The 25,234-nt window shown below is 40.6% G+C and overlaps 1 protein-coding gene across 1 annotated transcript in view; it reads right to left on the bottom strand.

The window, feature by feature from the left end:
* Window positions 1–25,234, bottom strand: part of cdh23 (cadherin-related 23) — a 1,051,763-nt gene that overhangs the window by 760,139 nt on the left and 266,390 nt on the right. Inside the window, exon 9 of the mRNA XM_073025359.1 lies at window positions 814–892. Coding sequence (XP_072881460.1) covers window positions 814–892 — 79 coding nt within the window. The remainder of the gene's footprint in view (window positions 1–813; window positions 893–25,234) is intronic.

Below are 25,234 nucleotides of genomic sequence, written 5' to 3'. Positions count from 1 at the left end.
CAAAATGGCCTGTGCATTGAGTGGCTCAGTATCATTCTGTGTCACTGAAGATACATACATACAGGGCAAGGGAGAGCGGCAGAGTCCTTTCCCCTGAGGATATTAATCAACCACAAGAAATTTGATTGTTTCATAACTATAGGGCTCTGGTGCCCCAATTTCACATTTTCCAAGTAAATTGAATTCAAATGTCACAAGATTAGGTCTCTGAAATCCGGTACCACAACCACAATCTCACAACAAATGACTTGCATCAACTGGAGTTCAGTTCCAAGTGAGTAAAGCCCTTGGAGTAAAGCACTTTTTTCCCTCCATCTATTAACAATGATCACCCACCATGAATTTCACTGAACAGCTGATGCAGCTGCTATCAGGAACCTACAGAAATGCTTCCTATAGATACTACAGAGCGTTGCACGATTGTGCAAAAGTTATTTCATCTTTGCATGATGTCTTTTTCAATGTCTTTTCTCCACATTCTTTTGTAAATAAAGGCATCATATTCCAGGAAAAAAAAACATAAAGGAATTTATTTTGCAAGCCTGTATCACTGTGTGGGAGCAGAGCATGAAATTCTCTCTTAACTCCTGTCATCTCTGTCAGGCTTCATGATAAGGCACTTCCACTTGGCAAAAAACCAAGTTTACAAAATGTTCTCATTTGTAATGGTTATATTACTCAATAAATCTATTATTCACTCCATGCTTTTCATACGATTACAAATTTTAGTACAAAATTGAAAATGGAGTTTCTTATTCATTTTTCTTTAGCTAGTCGAAGGCAGAAAGGCTAATTCAAGGCTAATTCTCTCACCCGAAACGATGGTGTAACCAATCCCACGAGGTCTTCCCCTGTCCTGATCCAATGCTGTAATTACTCGTACGGTCTGCCCCTGAAATATAATTGCAAACAAACAGAAACTTTTACTTAGAAGGAAGAATTTGTAGTTGCATTTCGCTTTTCACAGTGGCCACTTTCATAAAGTCCTTTGAGATGAATAATGTAACTTTATGCAAGATGAGTAGGACTTTACTTTTCTGCATAGCAAACAGCACATTGTACAACAATCTGTGAAACTGTGAAAACTGTCCACTTAAATAGTTGAGGAAAAAGATCTTAAGAAATCAAGGCAAATCCCTTCAATATAATAACCAGATTAAAGTGAATGGTCACAGTCCTCTTTTAAAGTTAGGAGAGCCTAAAACTAGAGGACATAGATTTGAATTGAGAGGAGTAAGATTTACAATGGACCCAAACAGCACCTTTTTCTGCATAGATATATAGGTACTGTATACGGAAGAGGTAGAGGCAGGTGCAATGTAGAGGTACGTGGATAGGAAAGGTTTTGAGGGAACGGGGCCAAACACAGGGAAATCATACTAGCTCAGGTAGGCAGCTTGGTGGGTGTGGTCAAGATGGGCTGAAGGGCCTGTGTCTGTACTGCATAACTCTGTCGCTCTATTAATTCTGAAAGAGAAATGGAGCAAAGGGAGATCAGTACTGTACAAATAACTGCATAAAACAAATTTCCATACTATATTCTCACAGGTGTCACAAATTAGGTTGGGCAAGTTAGAATTAGAACATGGAACAACCTGTAATGTTTTGCTCAACTAATTAAACTAGTTATTAAACCCGTAACTAAACTAATCTCTTCTGCCTTCTCAATAACAATATCCCTCCATTCTTATAACATTCATGTGCCCATCTAAGAGTTTCTTCAATGCCTTTATCACATCTGTTTCCACCACCAACCCCTGCAGTACATTCCAGCACCCACCACTCCCTGTGTAAGTAACAAAACATTGCCCTACACATCTCCTTGAATGCCCCCTCTCAACTTAAATACATGTCCTCTGGTATTGGACATTTTGGTCCTGGAAAAAAGATACTAGCTGCCTACTCTATCTATGCTTCTCACAATCTTTTAAACTCCTATCAACACTCACTCCGCCCACCCCCCCCCCACCACCACCCAGCCATTGTTTCTGGGATTCATCCTGCTGCAATGTGTAACCTGTTATGTTTGAATTACTTTGTATGACATAGAGGGCCATTCTGCCCATTGAGTCTATGCCAACTCTCAAGAGTATTTTACCATCTATTTCCATGCAATCTAGTCACTCTCATAACCATCGTCCCCCTCTCCTCCGATCCTCCTGCAAGTCACTCACATCCGAACTAGTTAACAACAGCTAATTATTCCTGCTAATAAGATTAAATTGTGAATGTGGAAAACCAATGGAGCACCTGGGGTTACAGAGAGAATGTGCAAACTCCATGCAGACAGCAGTGGTCAGACTGAACTTAATTCACAATGTCCGTAACGTTGCAGTGCTACCTGCCGCATCACTGTGACGCCCACTTAAATGCAGAGATTGCTGTCACTTTATGCACAGAAAGCTCCCATGAATAGCAACAGTGGTCAGGTGGCCAAACTTTGCTAAAAAAATAAATGGCCTCACAGATTCAAAAGAGTGTCAGGGAATCTCCTATCGTGGAGCAGACAGGTCCTTGAGTAAATGTCTCCTCCGTACTACATTAAACCTTCACCTCAGACTTTTCCTCCCTTTGTCCTGATGAAGGGTTTCAGCCCAAAACACTGACTGTTTATTCCCCTTCAATGATGCCGCCTGACCTTCCGCATTTTGCGTGTGTTTGCCTCCCTTTGCCTTTACTCTTTTTCTAGGGACAGATAGGTCCTTGACTAAATGTTTCCTCTGCACTATATTCAAACCTGCAGTCCAGATTTTGCCTCCTTTTTCCCACAACCTCATCACTCAACATCAAGAATGTTGCCTGTGGGGGGAGGAGGGAAGCTAACAGAAATACTGAACCAAGTAAGAAACCTTCTGAGGCAGCACAGTGTATTAGTATTACATGGAAAAGCTGGCCTGAACTATGATCTGTCAGTGCAACCTCATGTTCCAACACAACCCAGCTTTATTCAGTGACTTAAATCATCGTTCCATTTTCCTCCCACATGCTAAGTATAATCTATTGAGTAGGTCAAGCCTTAACCAACATCACTCAATCTGTTTCATCTAGTCATTACAGGACATTATGTTCCAGTTGTTGTCTAAGTCATTGGTGAAGTAACACTCAGAGTACTGTATACAGTTTTGGTCACTTTGTAGGAAACACATAAAATGCACTACAAATTTATGAGAATTTGCCATGACTAGAGGGCCTGAGTTGAAGGGAGAGGATGACGAGGTTTTCAAAAGTAGGACAATGAGGGACAATCTTAGAGCAGTGTTTAAAATTATGAGAGGCATAGTGATAAAAGTCTTTTCCCCAGATAGGGGTGTGCAAAAACCAGGGGTGGAGGTTTATAGTGAGAGAAGAAAGATTTAAGAGGGATCTGAGGGACAACATTTTCAGGCAGAGGGTGGTGAGCTCCCATAGGAAGTGGAATATGACCAAACACAGAAATTGGGACCAGCTGGGTCCTCAATGTGGTCAGAACAGACCAAAGACATTGGCTCCATACTGTGCAACTCTATGAACTCTGATATCACTTGTAGGTTGCAGCAGCCAATGTTCCACAATTCCTGCATTACATCAATGCCTATATTCCATATTTCTCATGTTTTTTTTTGATGACACTGCAATTCAGCCCATCTGATTCCTGCTAACCCTCATTCATTTGATAGCATTTCAGTGGGTTGTAACATCTGGACAACACAGAGGTTACTACAGAAATGAAAGGCTCTCTGCAGTACTATAAAGGGTTTGCTGCTCTTGGTTATGAGCAGTTCAAGGAGGGGCACCAGAAGGAGGTGAGGAGAAGGGAAGGGGTAAGAGGGGAGCCAAAATGGGGAATGGAAAAGGGGAGAAGAGGGAGGGGGAAGACACTTTTTAGTTGGAGAAATTGATGTTCATGCCATTAGGTCTGAGCCTGCCCAAATGGAATCTGAGCTGTTGCTCCTCCACCTAGAGTGAACTCCTTGGGACAGTAGAGGAGGCCACGGGCCACACCAGATTCAGTAGATGACACTGACCGTCTTCCAGGTGAAGCATTTCCTCACTTGCATTATTTCAGCTGCACATGAACACGAAGCAAAAGTCTTACCCCAATTACAAGAATTGCAATGGCAGTTCCTTTCAGACAGAGCCTACACATGATTTGCTTCCAATGTGAAGTACAGCGGACAATTCTGACACCAAGTCTCAGTGAAAATGTACACAGCTATCACACCAAGTTCCTCTCGACATGCTATAGCTATTAGAGGAAATCCTGGGTGAAATTCATTTTGCTTCCCTGTACACTGGAATTTCACACCACGGCACCAACGTTCTTGTAATTTACACTCATTCAAGTGTTCCACAACACTGGGCAATAAGCTTCTGAAAGCAATTTAAACCTGACTATCAAAGATGTTTGTTATTTTTATAGAAAGCCAGCATCACTGATTAATATCTCCCTTGCCCAGCCTTTTAACAAAAAGGGCAAAATATTACATAAATATTGTCCATTCATGTGGGAAATGCCACATTTTAATTGCTGAACCAAAGATGATGCAGCATAAGTGATCTTCACTGCCAGCAAATTGTTTTGAAATGTCAAAGGGCGCATTACTTCTTCAACTGGTCTCTTATTCCGTTTTTAACTGCAGCAAAGCAATAATTATTTTTTAAATTTTGATTTAAGATGTCAAAGCAAGATGAAAGTACAAGGCAGGAGAAAGCTAAATAGTTTTAGATAAAATTATGCCGCTGATTCTGGGGAAGATCTTTCACAGCACAGCAAACAAAAATTTGTATTTTTTTAGTTAAACATGTGAAGCTCCTACTGCCAAGTTCTTTCTCAAGTGCCATCTTATTAGCTATGGTACTGTGGTTTCTGTCTTAGCAGGTTAACGGTTTAAGTATCTCTACAGACAATGGTGTGACACTGGTGAGACCTGATGCAGACTGGGAGACTGCTTCACCTTTAATCTGTCCAATGAATAAGGCAGAGCCTTCCTGTGGCTATCTATTTCAATTTAACTTCCACCTCACATTGAGATATCTATCCATCGCATCCTCTACTGCCACAATGAACCCAAACTCAGGTTGGAGGAGCAACATCTGATATTCCATCTGGGTAGCCTCCAACATGATGGCATGAAAATCAATTTCAATAACTTCTAGTAATTTGTTCTTTCCCTCCTCTCTTTTTCCATTCCCCACTCTGGTCATTTTCTCACTCCTCTATCCCTTACCTGCTGATTACCTTACTCTGGCTTCCCTCTTTCTTTCCTTTCTTCCATGTTCTACTGTTCTCTCCTATTAGTTTCCATTTTCAGTCCTTTACCTCTTCCAGCTACCCCCTCCCAGCTTCTTACTGGATATCCCCCCCCCCACCAATCTCCTCACCTATTCTCACTTGTACCACTCCCTCTCCTATTTTCTTATTCTGGCTTCTGCCTTCTTCCTTTCCAGTCCTGATGAATGGTCTCAGCTTGAAACATCGATTGTTTATTAGATAGAAACATAGAAAACCTAAAGCACAATACAGGCCTTTTGGCTCACAATGCTGTGCCAAACATATACTTACTTTAGAAATTACCTTGGGTTACCTATAGCCCTCTATTTTTCTAAGCTCCATATACCTATCCAGAAGTCACTTAAAAGACCCTATCGTATCCGCCTCCACTACCGTCACTAGCACTAGCATTCCATGCACTTACCACTCTCTGTGTAAAAATACTTATCCGTGACATCTCCTCTGTACCTACTTCCAAGCACCTTAAAACTGTGCCTTCTCGGGTTAGTTATTTCAGCCCTGGGTAAAAGCCTTTGACTATCCACACGATCAGTGCCTCTCATCATCTTATACACCTCTATCAGGTCACCTCTCAGCCTCCGTCGCTCCAAGGAGAAAAGGCTGAATTCACTCAACCTATTCTCATAAGGCATGCTCCCCAATCCAGGCAACATCCTTGTAAATCTCCTCTGCACCCTTTCTATAGTTTCCATATTCTTCCTGTAGTGAGGTGACCAGAACTGAGCACAGTACTCCAAGTGGGGTCTGACCAGGGTCCCATATAGCTGCAACATTACCTCTCGGCTCTTGAACTCCATCCCACGGTTGATGAAGTTCAATACACTGTAGGCCTTCTTAACCATAAAATAAACCCGCGCAGCAACTTTGAGTGTCCTATGATTCAGACCCCAAGATCCCTCTGATCCTCCACACTGCCAAGAGTCTTACCATTAATACTACATTCTGCCATCATATTTGACCTACCAAAATGAACCACCTCACACTTACCTGGATTGAACTCCAACTACCACTTCTCAGCCCAGTTTTTCATTCTATCGATCTCCTGCTGTAATTTCTGACAGCCCTCCACACTATCCACAACACCCCTAAACTTTGTGTCATCAGCAAATTTACTAACCCATCCCTTCACTTCCTCATCCAGGTCATTTATAAAAATCACGAAGAGTAAGGGCCCCAGAACAGATCCCTGAGGCACTCCACTGGTCACCAACCTGCATGCAGAATATGACCCATCTACAACCACTCTTTGCCTCTGTGTACAAGCCAGTTCTAGATCCACAAAGCAAGATCCCCTTGGATCCCATGCCTCCTTACTTTCTCAATAAGCCTTTCATGGGGTACTTCATCAAATGCCTTGCTGAAATCCATATACACTACATCTACTGCTCTTCCTTCATCAATGTGTTTAGTCACATCCTCAAAATTCTCCTCCATAAATGCTTATTCTCCTCCATAAATGCTGCTCGACATCCTGAGTTCCTTCAGCATGAGCTGTGTGTACTGCTCAAGATTTCCAACATCTGCAAAATTACTTGTGTTGTAGACAATGGGGTACTATGGGACTGCTACAATATTGGATGAGGCAAATTCTTGCCATCTCTTTTCTTTCCAATAATGGTTAAACATTCAACGTGAAGAGTAATGTCCTGGTCAAAGTACATTTCTCTGTCAGTTTTAAAGACCAATTTTCAGAATGTCATCATGAAGCTGTGTGTGGAACTGTAAATGCGTACAAATTTGCCACCACATTTCCTTCATCACATCACTGACATTTCATGAGTTTTTAATTTGCTGAAAAATCACTTTGGGAAAGGTGCCATAGAAATGTTATCCTTATTCCAATACCAATAAGCCTGCACCTTCAATGTAAAAAAATAAATAATTCTCAAGTGAATTTTATAATGAATTTATCTCATCACAAACCTATTGATTTGTAACTTAGATATTCAAGGAGAATTCAGTTCATTCTTTTTTCAGGGAAATATCACTGGGGTCATTGCTGATGGGTTCTGGAATTGTTAATGGGATTAAGGGTAAAGTGTTAAAGAACAAAGCTCATAGATTCCAGTCTTTGAATGGACAGCTATTGTGAACTGAATTAAAACCACCCTACAAAAACTATTTTAACAGATTAAACACATTACTATATTCTTTTCTAATTTTTAACAAAAAAGGTTTGCAATTTCCAGTCAAAGAGATTCAGTTACCCTCGGGAATCAGTGGGAATGCATGGGACAGCTTGAGGAACACCATGTTAGGGAGGGTCCAGGGGTTTAGAGAGCATGCAGAGATCTACTAGAATGGCCTCAAGGATGAATGACTTCAGATGCAGAGGGAGAAAAGAGAATATGGGATTGTTTTTCTCATTAAGGAGAGTAACAAAGGGTTTCAATATAAAGGGTTTGGCTTGGATTGGATTAGTTTATTATTGTCACATAAACTGAGGTACAAAGAAAGTGAAAGGTTTCTCTTGTATAATACCGATTTTACAGATCAAATCATGACACAGTGCATTAAGCTAGAATTATATAAAACAATAAGCAATGCAGAATAAAGTACAAAAGCTACCAACAAAAGCGCAGTGCAGGTAACCGATCAAATACAAGATCATAATGACTTAAATTGTGACACCAAGAGTTCATCTTATTGAATAAGAAGCATGTTCAAAGGGATAATAAAGTGGGGTAGAAGCTGACCTTGAGCCTGGTGGTCCTACCAATCCTTGGTCACTGTTTCATTCAGGTTTAAAGTAATGTTGCCCCTTCTACTCTGAAATGTTTGATTTTGTTTGGTTTAGAAAAAAAATCAGATTCTTGGAATCTTGCAGAACTAAAAGAAGACATTTGACCCAGTATATCTCCATTTTCTCTGAAAGTATACTCTATTTAATGGCATTCCATTGTTTTTCCCCCAAGTGTGTAGGTAAATGATAGGATCTGGATGGAGTTGATGGGGCTGTGGGAAGAGGAAACGTTGTTTAATTTGGTATTGTGTACTACACAAATATCGTTGGCCAAAAGGCTTCTTCCTGTACTGCTCTACATTCTAATCAAATAGGATTCATGTGGGTGGATGCTTGATGACCAGCACAGACTTGGTGGGCAGAAGGGCCTATTTCTATGCTCTATGGATCTATATACAGAATGCAATTACCATCTGCCCATCACTGCTTCAAAACAGCACCAGGTTTGCGTTGTTAAAAACATTTTATCTTGTCTTGAGGTCCAACAGCAGTAATGTACACACATGGATTGCTCTGTTGAAACAACTGAAATTTTAGGTCGATTTGCAGTGTGTTTACCAAGCTTGCAAAATCAAAAGTGCATTCGACTTAAACAGTGACACCCATAAATCCAAGGCCACTGACCTTTGCAGATGTAGAGATACAGCAGAGGGGGTGGGGAACAAACTCAAATGGTTTCTTGTGGCAATAATTCACTCCAGTAATTGTCCTTCAAATCAGCAAGTGTATTAAAGAGCATAGCACAGGAAATAGAAGCAATGTGTAATATTCAACATCCCATTTCCAGAATTTATGGCAGTTAATTTACTGTTCTGGGAGATCTATCTCAGAATCTCGCGTTCAGAGAAAGACTGATATTCTATTTTCTTAGAGCGAGTAAACAGCGTCTGACAGTTGTGTCAGGCTGGTTAACTGGAGTAACCTTCAGGGGGACAATCTCCACAATCTACAGCACATTTCAGAAGCTTTCACTGTGGAGCATAAAAGCCGATTGCCAGGTATAAAACTACTGAAGCAGTCTGCTAGAATCTCCACCAGCACCATCAAATGAGCAATGTACATCTTATCTGGTGAAATAGCGTGCCAAGTCTTTATCATTTCACCTTAACTTGCCGAAGTGAAAAATCCAGGATGCTTCGATGGACATTCTGCAAAACCTCCTTGCAAGTAACATCAAACTATCAGAAGAAAATAAGGACGGGGCACTGTACTCCAACCTGTTGCGCCATTCAAAATTAGTTTAGCTGATCTGCCCTATGCCTCATCTTTTGTTTTGTGCCAGTTTCTCACGGCTCTCCATTTCAAACATGATTCTACTTCCTTATTAAATCACCCCTCTTCCACGGACAAGTCTCACAAATACAGAGGGTCTTGGGGAAACAAAAGGGTTCAGTTTTTGCAGACGCCCTTAGGTAGATTTCACCCGCAGGTTAGAAAATACACAAAAATTACTCAATACGATCACCATACCTCCACAGAGCTGCAGTGAATGGCATCTGAAGCACACAAGTCTGATAACAAAAGATCAATTACTAAAAGTGGAGAGGGAGAGGAAACTAGTTTGCCATTTATTGAAACAAAGATGGTACGTTGGTCAAACTTTTAAAAGGTAATATCATGGGAACTTATTTGTATGTGGGTGTATCCGGAAGCTGAGTGTTAGTAACCCAGGACAGCTGCAACGGAAATCAAGGACTCCCCTTCCTCATAGTTGCAGACACTCCCTGCAATACAAAAACTCCCCAAAATACCCCATCAGGAAGGACAGTCACACTCCCAGGGACGACTTCACTTCATCTCAATTAAGCTTCTTAGGGTGAAAACACAGTACAGTGAGCTCTTGCATGCACAGACAAAACCCTCAAGACATCCCTCCTTATTCCTGTCACGAATCTGCAGAGGCAGAATTACCAGTGGAAGAATTAAATACATTAGTCAACCAATTGATACAAAAACTGAGGAGGAAGAAATCTGGCAAACCACAATGATCATTTTGAAAAGCAGCTCCATTATGCTGTCCTAATATTTCAAAACTGGCATAATAAAAATATCAGAAAATATGTAGTATGTTGCATTATATTGCAGATTTTGAAAAATTATGCTCTTTCCTAAAGGCGGCAGCATGAAGCACAGTTATGGATTTAATTGACTGCAGCTGTCTCACAGTGTTACTTAAAAACTCTTAAATTATCAATGAATAACATTTCTGTTCACACAATGCCTTAATGTTAACTACTCTCTTGTAAAGTAGTGACATACACCCACGGGAAACCCCCCTCCTACAAATTCTACCGTAACATTGAATGCCACCCCACCTCCTCTCACTTGCAAATCCTTTGCAATCCTAGCAAATACACTTTTAGGTACAGACATACAATGCGTTTATAGATGTACTTCCCTACTCTACAAGATATGCCAACCCTTTGTTCACTACACTCTTTCAATCTGAAATGTCACCTGCCAATCGTGTAACCCCATAATTTGTTTCAAAGTGGATCTTTATTTCTAAAAGACCTTTATCAACCATCCACATTACAAAGACTGAGATTGCTTTTTACCAATTAACAGAGATTGAACAAACGGCAAAAGCACTTCAACTCACATCAGTATGAGTCTAACGTCATCGACATAATACCTGCTTGCAACACACTGTATGTGGGCAAAAGAGTTTGCAGTTATGCAATTCCTTTCAACATCTTGAACCCCTAGAGCTTGCTACAAGAAGTGCCTTTGAGATATAGTTGCTGATGGAAGGTTGGAAACTTGGCAGCTAATTTTCATACAACAATGTTCCCTAAACAGCGACAATTTGCTTTACAGATTCAAGTTGGAGGACCAAAATTGCCCAGGTTTTCAGGGATAAATTCTCTGCTCATCTTCCAACAATGCCTTGAGAATTCCGTGGAACAAAGGAGACTGAGGAGAGATTCAATTGCAGTGCTTAAAACAACTAAGGGGCTGGGACAGAGTAAATGGAGAGGACGTGTTTCCATCAGCACCATATCCAGTTTAAAAATCTCTTTTCAGACAAATGAGGTGAAATTGTTTCTCTGAGGACTGTGAATCTTTAGAAGTCTCTTCCTCAAAGAAAGGTTCAAAGATTCAAAGGCAGAGATAGAATAAGTTCTTGATTGGCACAGTGGGAAATCGGATAAAGAGGGAAGTGAAGTTGAAGTGCTCTTCCAGGTTCCTTTTAAAATTCCTTTCTCTCACCTTAAACCTGCACTTTCTTCTTTCTGAAACCGCTACCATGGGGAAAAGGGTTTGACTTTATCTATCCCTCTCATTATCTTATATAATTTTATCAGGACACTCCACCACCTCCTTTGTACCTTCGCATTTAGTTGGATGATGAAATTTTAATCACGAAGTTACCATATTATTATAAACTCATCTCATTCTCAAATCTGCCATCCCTATCAGATTTGGTCGCTGAGACTTCCAACACTTCATTGTGGTTAACACCTAATTGCCTTCTGAAATGTGCTAGAAAAAGCCACTCTGTTCAAGGCAAACTATGAACTTTGGCTGTCTTCCAAGGTGATACCTTAGGCACTGCACTACACTGTAGTTTGGAGACTAACCTACACCGTATTGAAAAAAGAATTCACCCAGAATGGGGTCAGAAATTGAAAGCAAGAGAGATCCATGTTAAGCCAAATTATGGGGCAGCATGATCGATAAGAGGCATTTCAGACTGAAAAGGTGTACTGAACAAAGGATTGGCCAATTCTGCAAAGTAGGGCAGTTCGGATTCAGAATCAGATTTAATATCACCAGCAGCAGTACAATGCAATACATAATATAGGAAAAAATGTCAATTACAGTAAGAGTGAGTGTGTGTGTGTGTGTGTGTGTGTGTGTGTGTGTGTGTGTGTGTGTGTGTGTGTGTGTGTGTGTGTGTGTGTGTGTGTGTGTGTGTGTGTGTGTGTGAGTGAGTGAGTGAGTGAGTGAGTGAGTGAGTGAGTGTGTGTGTGTGTGTGTGTGTGTGTGTGTGTGTGTATGTATATAGTTAAGTTAAAAGTTAAGTTAAAAATAATGCAAAAACAGAAATAATAAAAATGAGGTAGTGTTTCTGGGTTCAATGTCCATTAAGGAATCGAATGGCAGAGGGGAAGAAGCTCTTCCTGAGTCATTGAATGTGTGCCTTCAGCCTTCTGTACCTCCTTCTTGATGGTAACAATGAGAATAGGGCATGTCCTGGTTGATGGGGATTCTTAATAATGCCTTTCTGAGACACTGCTCCTTGAAGATGCCTTCGATACTATGAAAGCTAGTACTAATTTTACAATTTTCTGTAGCTTCTTTTGATGTTGTGCTTTAGCTCCCCACCCCCCCATACCAGTGATGCAGCCTATCAGAGTGCTGTCCACAGTACATCTGTAGAAGTTTTTGAGTGACTTATGTGACAAACCAAATTTCCTCAAACTCTGAATGAAATATAGAGCTGTACTGCCTTCTTTATAGCTGCATCAATATGTTGGGATCAGGTTGGATCCTCAGAAATCTTGACACCCAGGAACTTGAAATTAAAATTGCATCTATAAATAGTGCCTTTTCCAGTATATGCATACTCTTGTGTCTCCTTTCACACCCTTTCCATATACACTGCACTTGTCTATTCTAATGTAGGAAAAGCAGCATCTAATTCAACAGTTCCGAAGCTGGGGTCCTTAATGGTATTCGTCCATGGCATAAAAAAGATTGGGAACCCCTTATCTAATTTGCAGGTTCCAACCACTGACAGCTCATTAATGACAACATTATTTTGGGGATTAAAACAGTCGTAGCTTAAACATTAATCAGAACAACAGACATACTGTAACTCTTCAAAATAATGCCATGATACTTTATCTGCTCAAAAGGACAAACAACATTCCAAGTTTAAGCTGTCAGGCTGAATTCACAAGTTTTCATCTCTGAGCTTTTCTTGAACCCAAGATTCTCAGATTTAAAAACAAGGTCTCAGTGGATATGAAGCTACCAGATATCAGGAGAAGCCACCTCATCTGTGTGAGGGAGGTAAAAGACCCAGAGGGCACATTGCATTACATCTGTGTCAAGGCATAAATTGATGTGGAGAATGTTCCTGGAGTGTGAAGCAGCTGTTGTGTTTGTTTATTTCTGAAGAATTTGCTATGGGAAATAGTTACTTTCTAAGATGATTCAAGAAGTTCAAAGTCCAAAGTAAATTTATTATCAAAGCACATATATGTCACCATATACAACCCTGAGATCAAGAAACAATCCAAGAAACACAACAGAATCAATGAAAGACTGCACTCAACATGATGGGCAAACAACCAATGTGCAAAAGTCAACAAACTATGCAAATACAAATGAAATAATAAAAATAAATAAACAATAAATATCGAGAACATGAGATGAAGAGTCCTTGAAAGTGAGTCCATAGGTTATGGGAACAGTTAGTGATGGGGCTAGTGAAGTTAACCCTTCTGGTTCTAGAGCCTGATGGTCGAGGGGTAATAACTGTTCCTGATTCTGGCAGTGTGGGTCCTGAGGCTCCTATACTTCCTGATGGCAGTAGTGGGAAGAGAGCATGGCCTGGATGGTGGGGATCCTTGATGATGGATGCTGCTTTCTTGCAACACGGCTCCATGTAGATGTGCACATTAGCTTTGCCCTTGATGGACTGGTCAACATACTCTCCACTACACATCTATAGAAGCTTATCAAGGTTTTAAATGTCATGCAGAATCTTCGCAAACTTCTGAGAAAGTAGTGGCACTGTTGTGCTTTCTTCATAATGGCACTTGGGTGCTAGACCCAAGACACATACGCTGAAATTGTAAAACCGAGGAATTTAAAGTTGCTGACCCTCTCCACCTCTGATCCCCTGATGAGGACTGGCTCACGGACCTTTGGTTTCCTCCTCTTGAAGTCAATAATCAGTTCCTTAGCCTCGCTGACACTGAGTAAGAGGTTGTTGTTGTGGCACCACTCAGCCAGATTTTTAATCTCCCTCCTATATGCTGATTCATCACCACCTTTAATTTGGCTTACGGTAGTAGTATCATCAACAAACAAATATGGCATTGGATCTGTGTTTAGCCTCACAGTCACAAGTAAAAAGCAAGTGGAGCAGGGGAGTAAGAACACAGTCTTGTGGTGCACTTGTCCTGATGGATATTGTGGAGGAGATGTGAATCTGAACAAATGAGGAAATTGAGGTTCTAGTTGCACAAGGAGGTATTGAGGCTAAGGTCTTGAAGCTTATTAGTTAGTTTTGAGGGGATCATGGTATTGAATGAGCTGTAGTGAATGAATAGCATCCTGATGCATGCATCTTTGCTTGCCAGATGTTCCAGAGTTGACTGAAGAGCCGATGAAATGGCATCTGCTGCAGACCTGTTGTGTCGGTAGGCAAATTGGAATGGATCCAAGTCGTTTCTCAAGGAACCAAGGAGTTGATATGTTTCATTACCAACCTCCCAAAGCACTTCATCACACTGGATGTAAGTGCTACTGGGCCGGTCACTGAGGCAGGTTACTGCGTTCTTCTTGAGCACTGTTATATTTGAAGCCTGCTTGAAGCAGGTGGGGTAAGTTTATTAATGAAATGCAAGCCTATGTGCATCATGTAATTTGTTTGATATTAAAAAAAGGATTAAGAGATTTGGAGCTGGTTGTAATTATGCTTATAATGACTGTCAGAGCATTGGTTTGAAATCCTTCTTAACTATTTAAACGCATTAACCTCACACAGAGAAAAACACACAGGATACTTTCCTATACTTTCTTCACACTGGAGGCCTTGCATCAGAATACAGAATACGGAGGCTTATTATTCTACTTTAGCAGAGTAGCACCAGTGTGCTAGTAATTACATCTGACCAAAAGCACATGAGTTGAATTTTTAAAAATGCCAAAACTGACACGACAGCCCTTCTATCCCATTAATGCAACACTTGAAGGAAATGGTCGATTGAGGCTCATTGATACATGAGCACTTAATCTTTACTATTCACTCTAATTATCTTTAAATATTTAATTAAAGGGATTGATGCACTGCTGAGCAAGGCTGTATACAAAAATAGGGCTGTAATGAGGATATTAACTGAAATACCTCAGGAACATTTGCTTTAAACTAAGTAGTGCAGCACACATTTACATTTGTAAATAAGGGGTTCCAGTTCTATTACAGGTTCAAGCCTTGTACATTCTTAGGAATTTCACATGGTTGTAGGATTTATATGGAACTTGGGGACTACAATAAACCTTAATCATATCAGTAATAAACAAGCTACTTTGTCACATCATTAATTAAATTTAATTAATTACCACATAAAGTAATTTCAAGCCAATGCTTTGACATACCCATTATAATCGTATTTTAAGATCTCTAATTTATTTAGTCCCTTTCTGCATCACACAAATTATATGATATGTAGGCTTACATAATTAACTCCCTATGTCTCAAAAATTAATTATTTCACCATGCAACACAGGAGCCATTTTACACTATAACAAGATTACCCAAACATTGATAAAACATTTAGTTAGTTCATTTATTTTTAGTGGCACTGGTAGAGGAAGCTGCCGCACTCAATAATTTTATTGTAATTCACTCAACAAAATATTAAGTTACCATCCAGCTGGATTATGACAGAAAGCAGCATTACGCAGATGTTAGGCTAAATCAGGTGATCACTTCCAAGAAGATGCCCATTTCCCTCCCCTACTCTGAAAAGATAGCTGGTCAATTCAGCAATGCATTAAATACTAAGTAAAGATAATTATTCCAAAAATAACATGTGTAAGTGTTTCTAATTCTGAGCAAGAGACTGCAAATGCTGAAATCTGCAGTGACAAGCAACTTCTGGAGGAACTACAAACTAGAGAAAACCTGCAGGTGCTGGAAATTCAAGGAACACACGCAAAATGCTGGAGGAACTCAGCAGGCCAGGCAGCATCCATGGAAAACAGTACAGTTGATGTTTCAGGATGAGACCTTTCAGCAGGACTAGAGGAAAAAAACCTTCCCTACCTTCTAACTGACTCCATCTTTTTTTCTCCCCCCTCCCAGTTCCACTTATTACCTTGTGTTTATTCCTCCCCTTCCCCCCCCCACCATCTAATTCTGACTTCTCATCCTTTATTCTCCAGTCCTGCTGAAGGGTCTCAATCCAAAACGTCGATTGTACTCTTCTCCATGGACGCTGCCTGGCTTGCTGAGTTCCTCCAGCATTTTGTGTGTGTTGCTGGCGGAACTAAGTGGGTCAGGCAGCATCTGCAGAATGGAATTGTCAACATTTCAAGTCAAAATCATGCATGAGGGCAAGAGTAGAGAAGGGAGATGGCCAATATAAAGAGGAATGATGACTAAGCAAGTGCTAATGGAGCTGATGTTCAACTCCATTTCGCTGATTAAAGCATCGAGGAAGACTGAGACATCGAGATGAATGCAGAAGGCGAGTGACAGTTCAGTGCCAACTACCTTCCTTTTAATCACTGCCAAGAAGGAGTCTGTGAGTGGTCTATTGCTGTGTTGTTCGCTGTGACAGGCGGGTAGGCCGCTTGTGTGGTGTCCCTCTCTTTCTATGAATGTCGGTGATATCAGAGGATGGCAACGTGGTTCTGCATTTATGGACTGGACTACTGTGTTTATGGACTGTGAACTTTTTCAGGCTTATGGTTTTTATATTCTGTGTTTTTTTTAAATCATCCATTCCTTTCTCCTTTTGTTGTGCGAGGGGAGGGTGTTCGGGGGGGGAGGGTTGATGTTCAGTTACATTCTGTTAGTTTTTTTGTGCGGGGGAAAATTTGTTTGGGGGGTCAAAGCTCTTGTTCCATTTTGTGTAAAGGAAGGAGTTTTGGGGGTTGATGTTTGGGATGCTGTTCCTTTTGGTGCGGGGAGGTTGGGGTTGATTGTTCTCTCTACACAACTCTCATGCTCTTTCTTTGTTTTGCGGCTATCTGGAGAAGACAAACTTCAGTGTTGTATATGGATACATGCTTTGATAATAAATGAACCTTTGAAGGATGTCCATTCTCACCACTACTCACCATCAACCGGTCCCAACAATCACCTCTAGATTCCGTCTCAATGCCTCTCCTCACCTCTTTTAATTGTCCATCTCCCCATTCAGCCTTGATGCAGGGTTTCAACCTGATTCACTAACAGTTCCCTCCCCCAACCTCTCCCACAAATCATGCTTGACCCAGCAGTTCCTTCAGTAGATTCCAAACACAAAACGCTCTGCGCAGGAACAAACACAAGATGCCCGAGGAACTCAGCCAGTCAGGTAGCATCTATGGAAAGGAATAAACAGCCAACATTTCAAGAAATAAGAAGGTGGGGGGGGGGGGGGGAGGCAGAGAGAAGGAATACAAGAAGTGTTTGCGAGTCTGGATGAGCATGTGGTCAAAGAGTCAGAGAGCAGCAGAGATCACAGAGGGGGAGCAGTGAGAGGAAGTCTCACTTAACGCCCATCAAAGAGAAGATTTAAACTTCTTCAGGGTAGACATAAATTTAAGAGACTTCACAGTGGAGCAACAAATCATAAACACAAGATGAAATGCTAGAGATACTTGTTTGTTACACTAATTCTGAACAGTTTACAACAAATCATAGACTCAAGAAATTCTGTTAAAAGCAATATATCCACAGGAAAGCTCTTATTTAGCTTGAGATTATACAAAGATAACTATGTCATTAATATACTTGAGGGATCCAACAATACTAGGTAGCTTTGCTTAATATAGCACTGAAAGTTTTACAAGCTTCCACACGTGGGAGCAAATTATAAAAAACTGTACAACATATCGACATGAATAACTTAGAATGTGAGAAGCTAAAGCCAGCAGGGTGTGCATTTAATGCTTAAGCAAGGAAAATAACATTTGACAAACTTACTGGAAGGTGTGACTAGCAGAATGGATAAAGGAAAACCAATAAATGTGGTACATTTAGATTTGAAAAGTAAAGTTTTTTAAGTTATCATACAAACATTTGGTGTTTTTTTTAAAAGGTTCATGGATTGAGTTAATGCATTAAAATGGTCTGTGGATTGATTACTGAAGGAAAAACAATAGGCAGGGTACATTCAGGTTGACAATCTGTAACTGATGTACAGCAGAGTACCCCTTATCTAAAAGACTGGGAGCTGGAAATGATTCGAATTTCAGATTTTGGAAAATGTAATGAGATAGCACGGGATTGCCAGCATTTACAGTTCTGAATTTATGTGCTACTGGTATGCAGTCTTTGTCCTGCACTTGTTCATCACACTTATGTACTTAACAGCTAAGATTATTGCATACCAGCAACATAATGAAAACATAGTGTGTGCAAGGTAACAAAAGCAGGACTGCATCATTGGAAGACTCCTTGAATCAGCTATTGAACAAAAACAACAGGCTTTCAGTCTTCACCTACAATACTGTGTTTTGATTAAAAGATTACAGAATACTGTAATTTGTATTTTACCTTTTTTTATGTAAGGTTTAAAAATAATCAGCATTTTAGACTTGTGGTGTTATATTTTCATCGGCAATGATCTTGGCAAACTCATGAATGAACTGCTGGTTTATGATCAGCAGATGCTTTATCATCACAAATCTTTAAATTTCTGCAACCATCCTGCTGAATATTCACAATTATCTTCAATTTTGAGTTTGTCAGGATACATCATTGCTGGTTTCATGATCACCATTCCGTTAAGCAGCTTATGTTCATCCGACACTGATGAATCCATTCTTTCAATACACAATCAAGATATTTACTTTTCACTTTATGCAGCTTTTCTAATTTTCATTAGCTTCTGTTCATTATAAAGTGCCTATTAAAAGTATTCGGCCCCCCTTGGAAGTTTTCATGTTTTATTGTTTTAGGAACATTGAATCACAATGGATTTAATTTGAGTTTTTTTGACACTGATCAACAGTAAAAGACTCTTTTGTGTCAAAGTGAAAACACATATCTAAAAGTGATCTAAATTAGTAAGAAATATAAAACACAAAATAATTGATTACATAAGGATTCACTCTCTTCAAATCAGTATATTTCAAGTATTCACTCTCTTCAAATGCATCTTTGGCTGCAATTATAGTGTTGAGTCTATGGGGTAGATCTCTATCAGCTTTGCACATCTGGACACTGCAATTTTACCCATTCTTCTTTACAAAACTGCTCAAGCTCTGTCAGATTCCATGGGGATCGTGAGCGAACAACCCTTTTCAAGTCCAGCCACAAATTCTCTATGGGATTGAGATCTGGACTCTGACTTGGCCACTCCAGGAATTAACTTTGTTGTTTTTAAGCCATTCCTGTGTAGCATTGGCTTGGTGTTTCAGGTCACTGTCTTGCTGGAAAACAAATATTCTTCCAAGTTGCAGTTCTCTTGCAGACTGCATCAGCTTTTCCTCCAGGACTTCCCTGTATTTAACTGCACTCAATTTTACCCTCTACCTTCACAAGCCTTCCAGGGCCTGCTGCAGTGAAGCATCCCCACAGCATGATGCAGCCACCACTATGCTTCACGGTAGGGATGGTATGTTTTTGATAACGTGTGGTGTTTGGTTTATGCCAAACACAGCATTTAGTCTGATGACCAAAAAGCTCAATTTTGGTTTCATCAGACCACAGAACCTTCTTCCAGCTGACTTCAGTCTCCCAAATGCCTTCTGACAAACTCTAGCTGAGAATTCATGAGTTTTTTCAACAGTGGTTTTCTCTTCGCCAATCTCCCATAAAGCTTCAACTGGTGAAGCACCTGAACAACAGTCATTGTATGTGCAGTCCCTCCCATCCCAGCTTTTAACTCCTCCAGAGTTGTCATAGGTCTCTCGGTTGCCTCCCTCATTAGTCCCCTTCTTGCACAGTCACTCAGATTTTGAGGACTCCTGTTCCATGCAGATTTACAGTTGTGTCATATTCTTTCAATCTCTTAATGACAGTCATAACTGTAGTCCAAGGGATATTCAATGCCTTGGAAATTTTCTTGTAACCATCTCCTGTCTTGTGCTTTCCAATAACCTTTCCGTGAAGTTGCTCGCAGTGTACTTTTGTCTTCATGGTGTAGATTTTGCTGGGATACTGACTCACCAACAGTTGGACCTTCCAAATTTTTACTACAATCAATTGAAACACTTTGACTGCACACATATACAGATCTCCATTTAACTAATTATGTGACTTATAAAGACAATTGGCTGCACCAGTGATGATTTGGTGTGTCGTATTAAAGGGGGTGGGGGTTAATATTGACACAATTATTTTGTGTTTTTAATTTGTAATTAATTTAGATCACTTTGTAGAGACGTGTTTTTACTTTTACATGCAAGTCTTTTTCTGTTGATCAGTGTCAAAAAAGCTAAATTAAATATACTGGAATTCAATGTTGTAAAACAATGAAATATGAAAACTTCCAAGGGGTGAATGCTTTTTATAGGCACTGTATATGTGAGGTCATTTTGCAGAACGGTCTGTGGTTGAGCAGAGACTTGCATGTCACTTGGAACCCTTCCTAGCACCCTGTAGAATTTTCTATTTATGATGTCATGTCTGCAATCAAAAAAAAATTTGGATTTCAGAAGTTTTTGTATTTTGGACTTTCGGATGAGGGGTACCCTACCTGTCCCACAAGAATGAGTGTTGGGACTTCTTCTGTTTACAATCTATGCTAATGATTTGAAGAGATCGATTGTAATATATCCAAGTTTTCTGAGCCCTTATATGCAACCTAATTCCAGGTCCCAGGAACCAGGTTTGCAAATCTAAATACATCACATTTACTGGACCATACTTTCTAATACATTTATCAAGCTTGATTTTCCTTGTCTAGAAACATAGAAAATAGGTGCAGGAGTAGGCCATTCAGCCATTCGAGCCTGCACCGCCATTCACTATGATCATGGCTGATCATCCAACTCAAAACCCTACCTGCTTTCTCTCCATACCCCCGATCCCTTTAGCCACAAGGGCCATATCTAACTTCCTCTTAAATATAGCCAATGAACCAGCCTCAACTGTTTCCTGTGGCAGAGAATTCCACAGATTCACCACTCTCTGTGTGAAGAGGTTTTTCCTCATCTCAGTCCTAAAAGGCTTCCCCTTTATCCTTAAACTGTGACCCCTTGTTCTGGACTTCCCCAACATCGGAAACAATCTTCCTGCATCTAGCCTGTCCAATCCCTTTAGAATTTTATACGTTTCAATAAGATCCCCCCTCAATCTTCTAAATTCCAGTGAGTAAAAGCCTAGTCGATCCAGTCTTTCTTCATATGAAAGTCCTGCCATCCCAGGAATCAATCTGGTGAACCTTCTTTGTACTCCCTCTATGGCAAGAATGTCTTTCCTCAGATTAGGGGACCAAAACTGCACACAATAATCTGTTTTCCTGTTCTTGCAACCAAAGTGGATAACCTCACATTTATCCACATTAAATTGCATCTGCCATGAATTTGCCCACTCATCTAACCTATCCAAGTCACCCTGCATCCTCTTAGCATCCCCCTCACAGCTAACACCGCCACCCAGTTTCCTGTCATCTGCAAACTTGGAGATGCTGCATTCAATTCCCTCGTCTAAATCATTAATATATATTGTAAACAACTTGTGGTACCCCACTAGTCACTGCCTGCCATTCTGAAAAGGTCCCATTTACTCCCACTCTTTGCTTCCTGTCTGCCAACCAATTCTCTATCCACATCAATACCATATCCCCAATACCGTGTGCTTTAAGTTTGCACACTAATCTCCTGAGTGGGACCTTGTCCAAAGCCTTTTGAAAATCTAAATATACCACATCCACTGGCTCTCCCCTATCCACTCTACTAGTTACATCTTCAAAAAATTCTATAAGATTCATCAGACATGATTTTCCTTTCACAAATTCATGCTGGCTTTGTCCGATGATTTCACCTCTTTCCAAATGTGCTGTTATCACATCTTTGATAACCGACTCTAGCATTTTCCCCACCACCAATGTCAGATTCACCGGTCTATAATTCCTCGGTTTTTCTCTCCCTCCTTTTTTAAAAAGTGGGGTTACATTAGCCACCCTCCAATCCTCAGGAACTAATCCAGAATCTAAGGAGTTTTGAAAAATTATCACTAATGCATCCACTATTTCTTGGGCTACTTCCGTAAGCACTCTGGGATGCAGACCATCTGGCCCTGGGGATTTATCTGCCTTTAATCCCTTCAATTTACCTAACACCACTTCCCTACTAACATGTATTTCCCTCAGTTCCTCCATCTCACTAGACCCTTGGTCCCTTACTATTTCCGGAAGATTATTTATGTCCTCCTTAGTGAAGACAGAACCAAAGTAGTTATTCAATTGGTCTGCCATGCCTTTGTTCCCTATGATCAATTCACCTGTTTCTGACTGTAAAGGACCTACATTTGTCTTGACCAATCTTTTTCTTTTCACGTATCTATAAAAGCTTTTACAGTCAGTTTTTATGTTCCCTGCCAGCTTTCTCTCATAATCTTTTTTCCTTTTCCTAATTAAGCACTTTGTCCTCCTCTGCTGATCTCTGAATTTCTCCCAGTCCTCAGGTGTGCCGCTTTTTTTTGCTAATTTATATGTTTCTTCTTTGGACTTGATACTATCCCTAATTTCCCTTGTTAGCCACGGGTGTACTACCTTCCCTGGTTTATTATTTTGCCAAACTGGGATGAACAATTGTTGTAGTTCATCCATGTGATCTTTAAGTGCTTGCCATTGCATATCCACGGTCAACCCTTGAAGTATCATTTGCCAGTCTATCTTAGCTAATTCACATCTCATACCTTCAAAGTTACCCTTCTTTCAGTTCAGAATCTTTGTTTCTGAATTAACTATGTCACTCTCCATCTTAATGAAGAATTCCACCATATTATGGTCACTCTTACCCAAGGGGCCTCGCACAACATAATCGTCTAACCATATTATGTACATCCTGCTGGATTTGGCTACTCATATTTTAAATTACTCCTGCACGTATGAGTTAACACCCTGGTTAAATTAAGATTTTTATTGCTATGCTGTAAGTATTTCATTTTAATAGTTCTGTAAGAACAGCCTGTTCGGCTTTTAGCATGTTTGGGTTTGAGCTAAAGATGAGGGACTATGTTGTACAACTTAGGAATGTTGTGTCAGCCAATCAAGAAGGTGGAATTGGGAGAAGGTTCAAGAGAACGCTGGGCGGAGAAGTTTTGATGACAGACACTGACGTGAGTTAAGGTCTTTTTGGCAGGAGCTGGGAGGAGACAGGAGAGAAGATGGCTAAGGATGTCCCTTTTGCACAAGCTGCTTGGTTCAGATTCATGGAGGAAGGACCAATACTCCTGTGGGGTGTCCGTTTGTTTGAGATAGGTTTTGAGCGACATTCAGAAGGTGGTGTGCACTTTCACGCAGAACGTGTGTCCAGCGCGCAACTTAAAGGCAGCTTCAAGATGAGCTTCAACTTATGTCCACATTTGGACTGGGTTAACTGTAATGGGCCCTTTTAGGTTTTTTTTCTTTTCCCTACTAACTGTTCGATAAAGTTGAAATTTGTAAATACACTTTCTTTATAATTGTATGCAGTGTACAATCTGTTATTTCTTGCCTTTAGCTAATTGCTTGGGAGCAGTATTTAGACAGTATTCGCACAGATCGAGGTTCGGGTGGTCAAGACATCCTAACTTCCCAATTTTCATGGGACCCATGTCGTACTAACCCTAGACAGAGGGAGTTTAAGAAAGAAGGTTTTCTCACCGCTGAGTCCAGTGGCTGTTAGCGAGGGGCTAACGAGCTGCATCTCAAGAGATGCCCAGTAAAAAGGTGTTTCATGTCACACCGTACATCTGAAAGTGCTCTTTTTAAGAGCTTTTAAATGTACAATGGCCTGTCTCATTTTAAGTCTTCCACCTATGTTCTATTCCTATTAAAAACAGGCCCACATATGTGAATTTGAACTAATCCCACAAATGACAATGATTTTGCAGAGTTGATGGGAGTGTCAGAAGTTTGCCCTTTAAAATTAAGTGTGATTAAAACTAGCTTTTCAGAACAAAAGTGAGTCTTTTATGAATATATTGATACCCTAGCCACTTGGCCCCTCAAGCCTACCTGAGCTTTCAATATGATTGCTGAGCTGCCTCAGTGCTTGGTCTCTGCTCTGTGCCAAATGCCTGCAGCTCTCAAACATCCAATCGTTCAAAACTTTATCCAGCTCCACTTCAGAAATTCTAATGATCTGACATCCATAACTCTCTTGGGAAGAGAATCCCAGAGATTCCCTACTTCTCTGTAGGAAGAATTCTTTGGACTGCAGCTGTCACTCAGCTGTTCCCTTATTTTGGAACTGCCTCGTCCTTCAAGACTCTCTTTGACTCTGCTTCTAATGAGAACATCTCAATGTCATTCCCATTATGGTTGACGTTTCGGGCTGAGACCCTTCAACAGGACTTGGGTTCTCTCTCCCCTCCCCTGCCCCATCTTTTTTTTTCTCCAGTCCTGCTAAAGGGTCTCGGCCCAGAACTTCAACTGTACTTTTTTTTCCCCATAGATACTGCCTGTCCTGTTGAGTTCATCCTGTTGAGCTCATCATTGTGTGAGTTGCTTTGATTTCCAGCATCTGCAGATTTTTTCTTGTTTGTCATTCCCGTTAAGCCCCCTTAGGATCCTAACTGCTTAATTATTCTTAATTCTGAATAACAAAGAATTCTAGTTCAAAATTGCAAAGGATACAGACCCAATCTGTTTAGCCTCCCTTCACAGGACTACCTGCTCATCCCAGGAATTAGCCCAGTGAATCTCCTTCAGAGTGCCCCGAGACTGCTATATCCTTTCTTGGGAAGGGGATCTACAAGCATGTGTACTATTCTACATGTGACCTTGCCAAGACCTTATACAACACCTCCTTATTTATTAGCTCCAAACCCTTTGCACTAATGGTCAATAGGTTACTTGCCCCCTCTTAACTCCTTGTTGCATCTGCCTGCCTGTGGTTCATGTATGTTCATCACTAGATCCCTCAGCATTCATTTATGGTCTCATTCCATTGAGATAATCACCTCCCTTTTAATTTCTCTTCCCAGTGCATGCCCTCATACTCTTCCACATTGAACTCCATTTGCCATATTTCCATGCATCAACTCAACTTATTCCATTGTAGGGTCCCAATGTTCTCATCACAACTTGCCCATCCAACCATCTTGTTTCCACCTGAAAGACCCTCATTCAGCCTGTGTTTCTATGGCTGTGGTCTCAATGGCAATCAAG

This window comes from Hemitrygon akajei, chromosome 21, assembly GCF_048418815.1.
Source record: "Hemitrygon akajei chromosome 21, sHemAka1.3, whole genome shotgun sequence".
Lineage (NCBI taxonomy): Eukaryota > Metazoa > Chordata > Chondrichthyes > Myliobatiformes > Dasyatidae > Hemitrygon > Hemitrygon akajei.
This window is presented reverse-complemented; position numbering and strand designations above follow the sequence as displayed.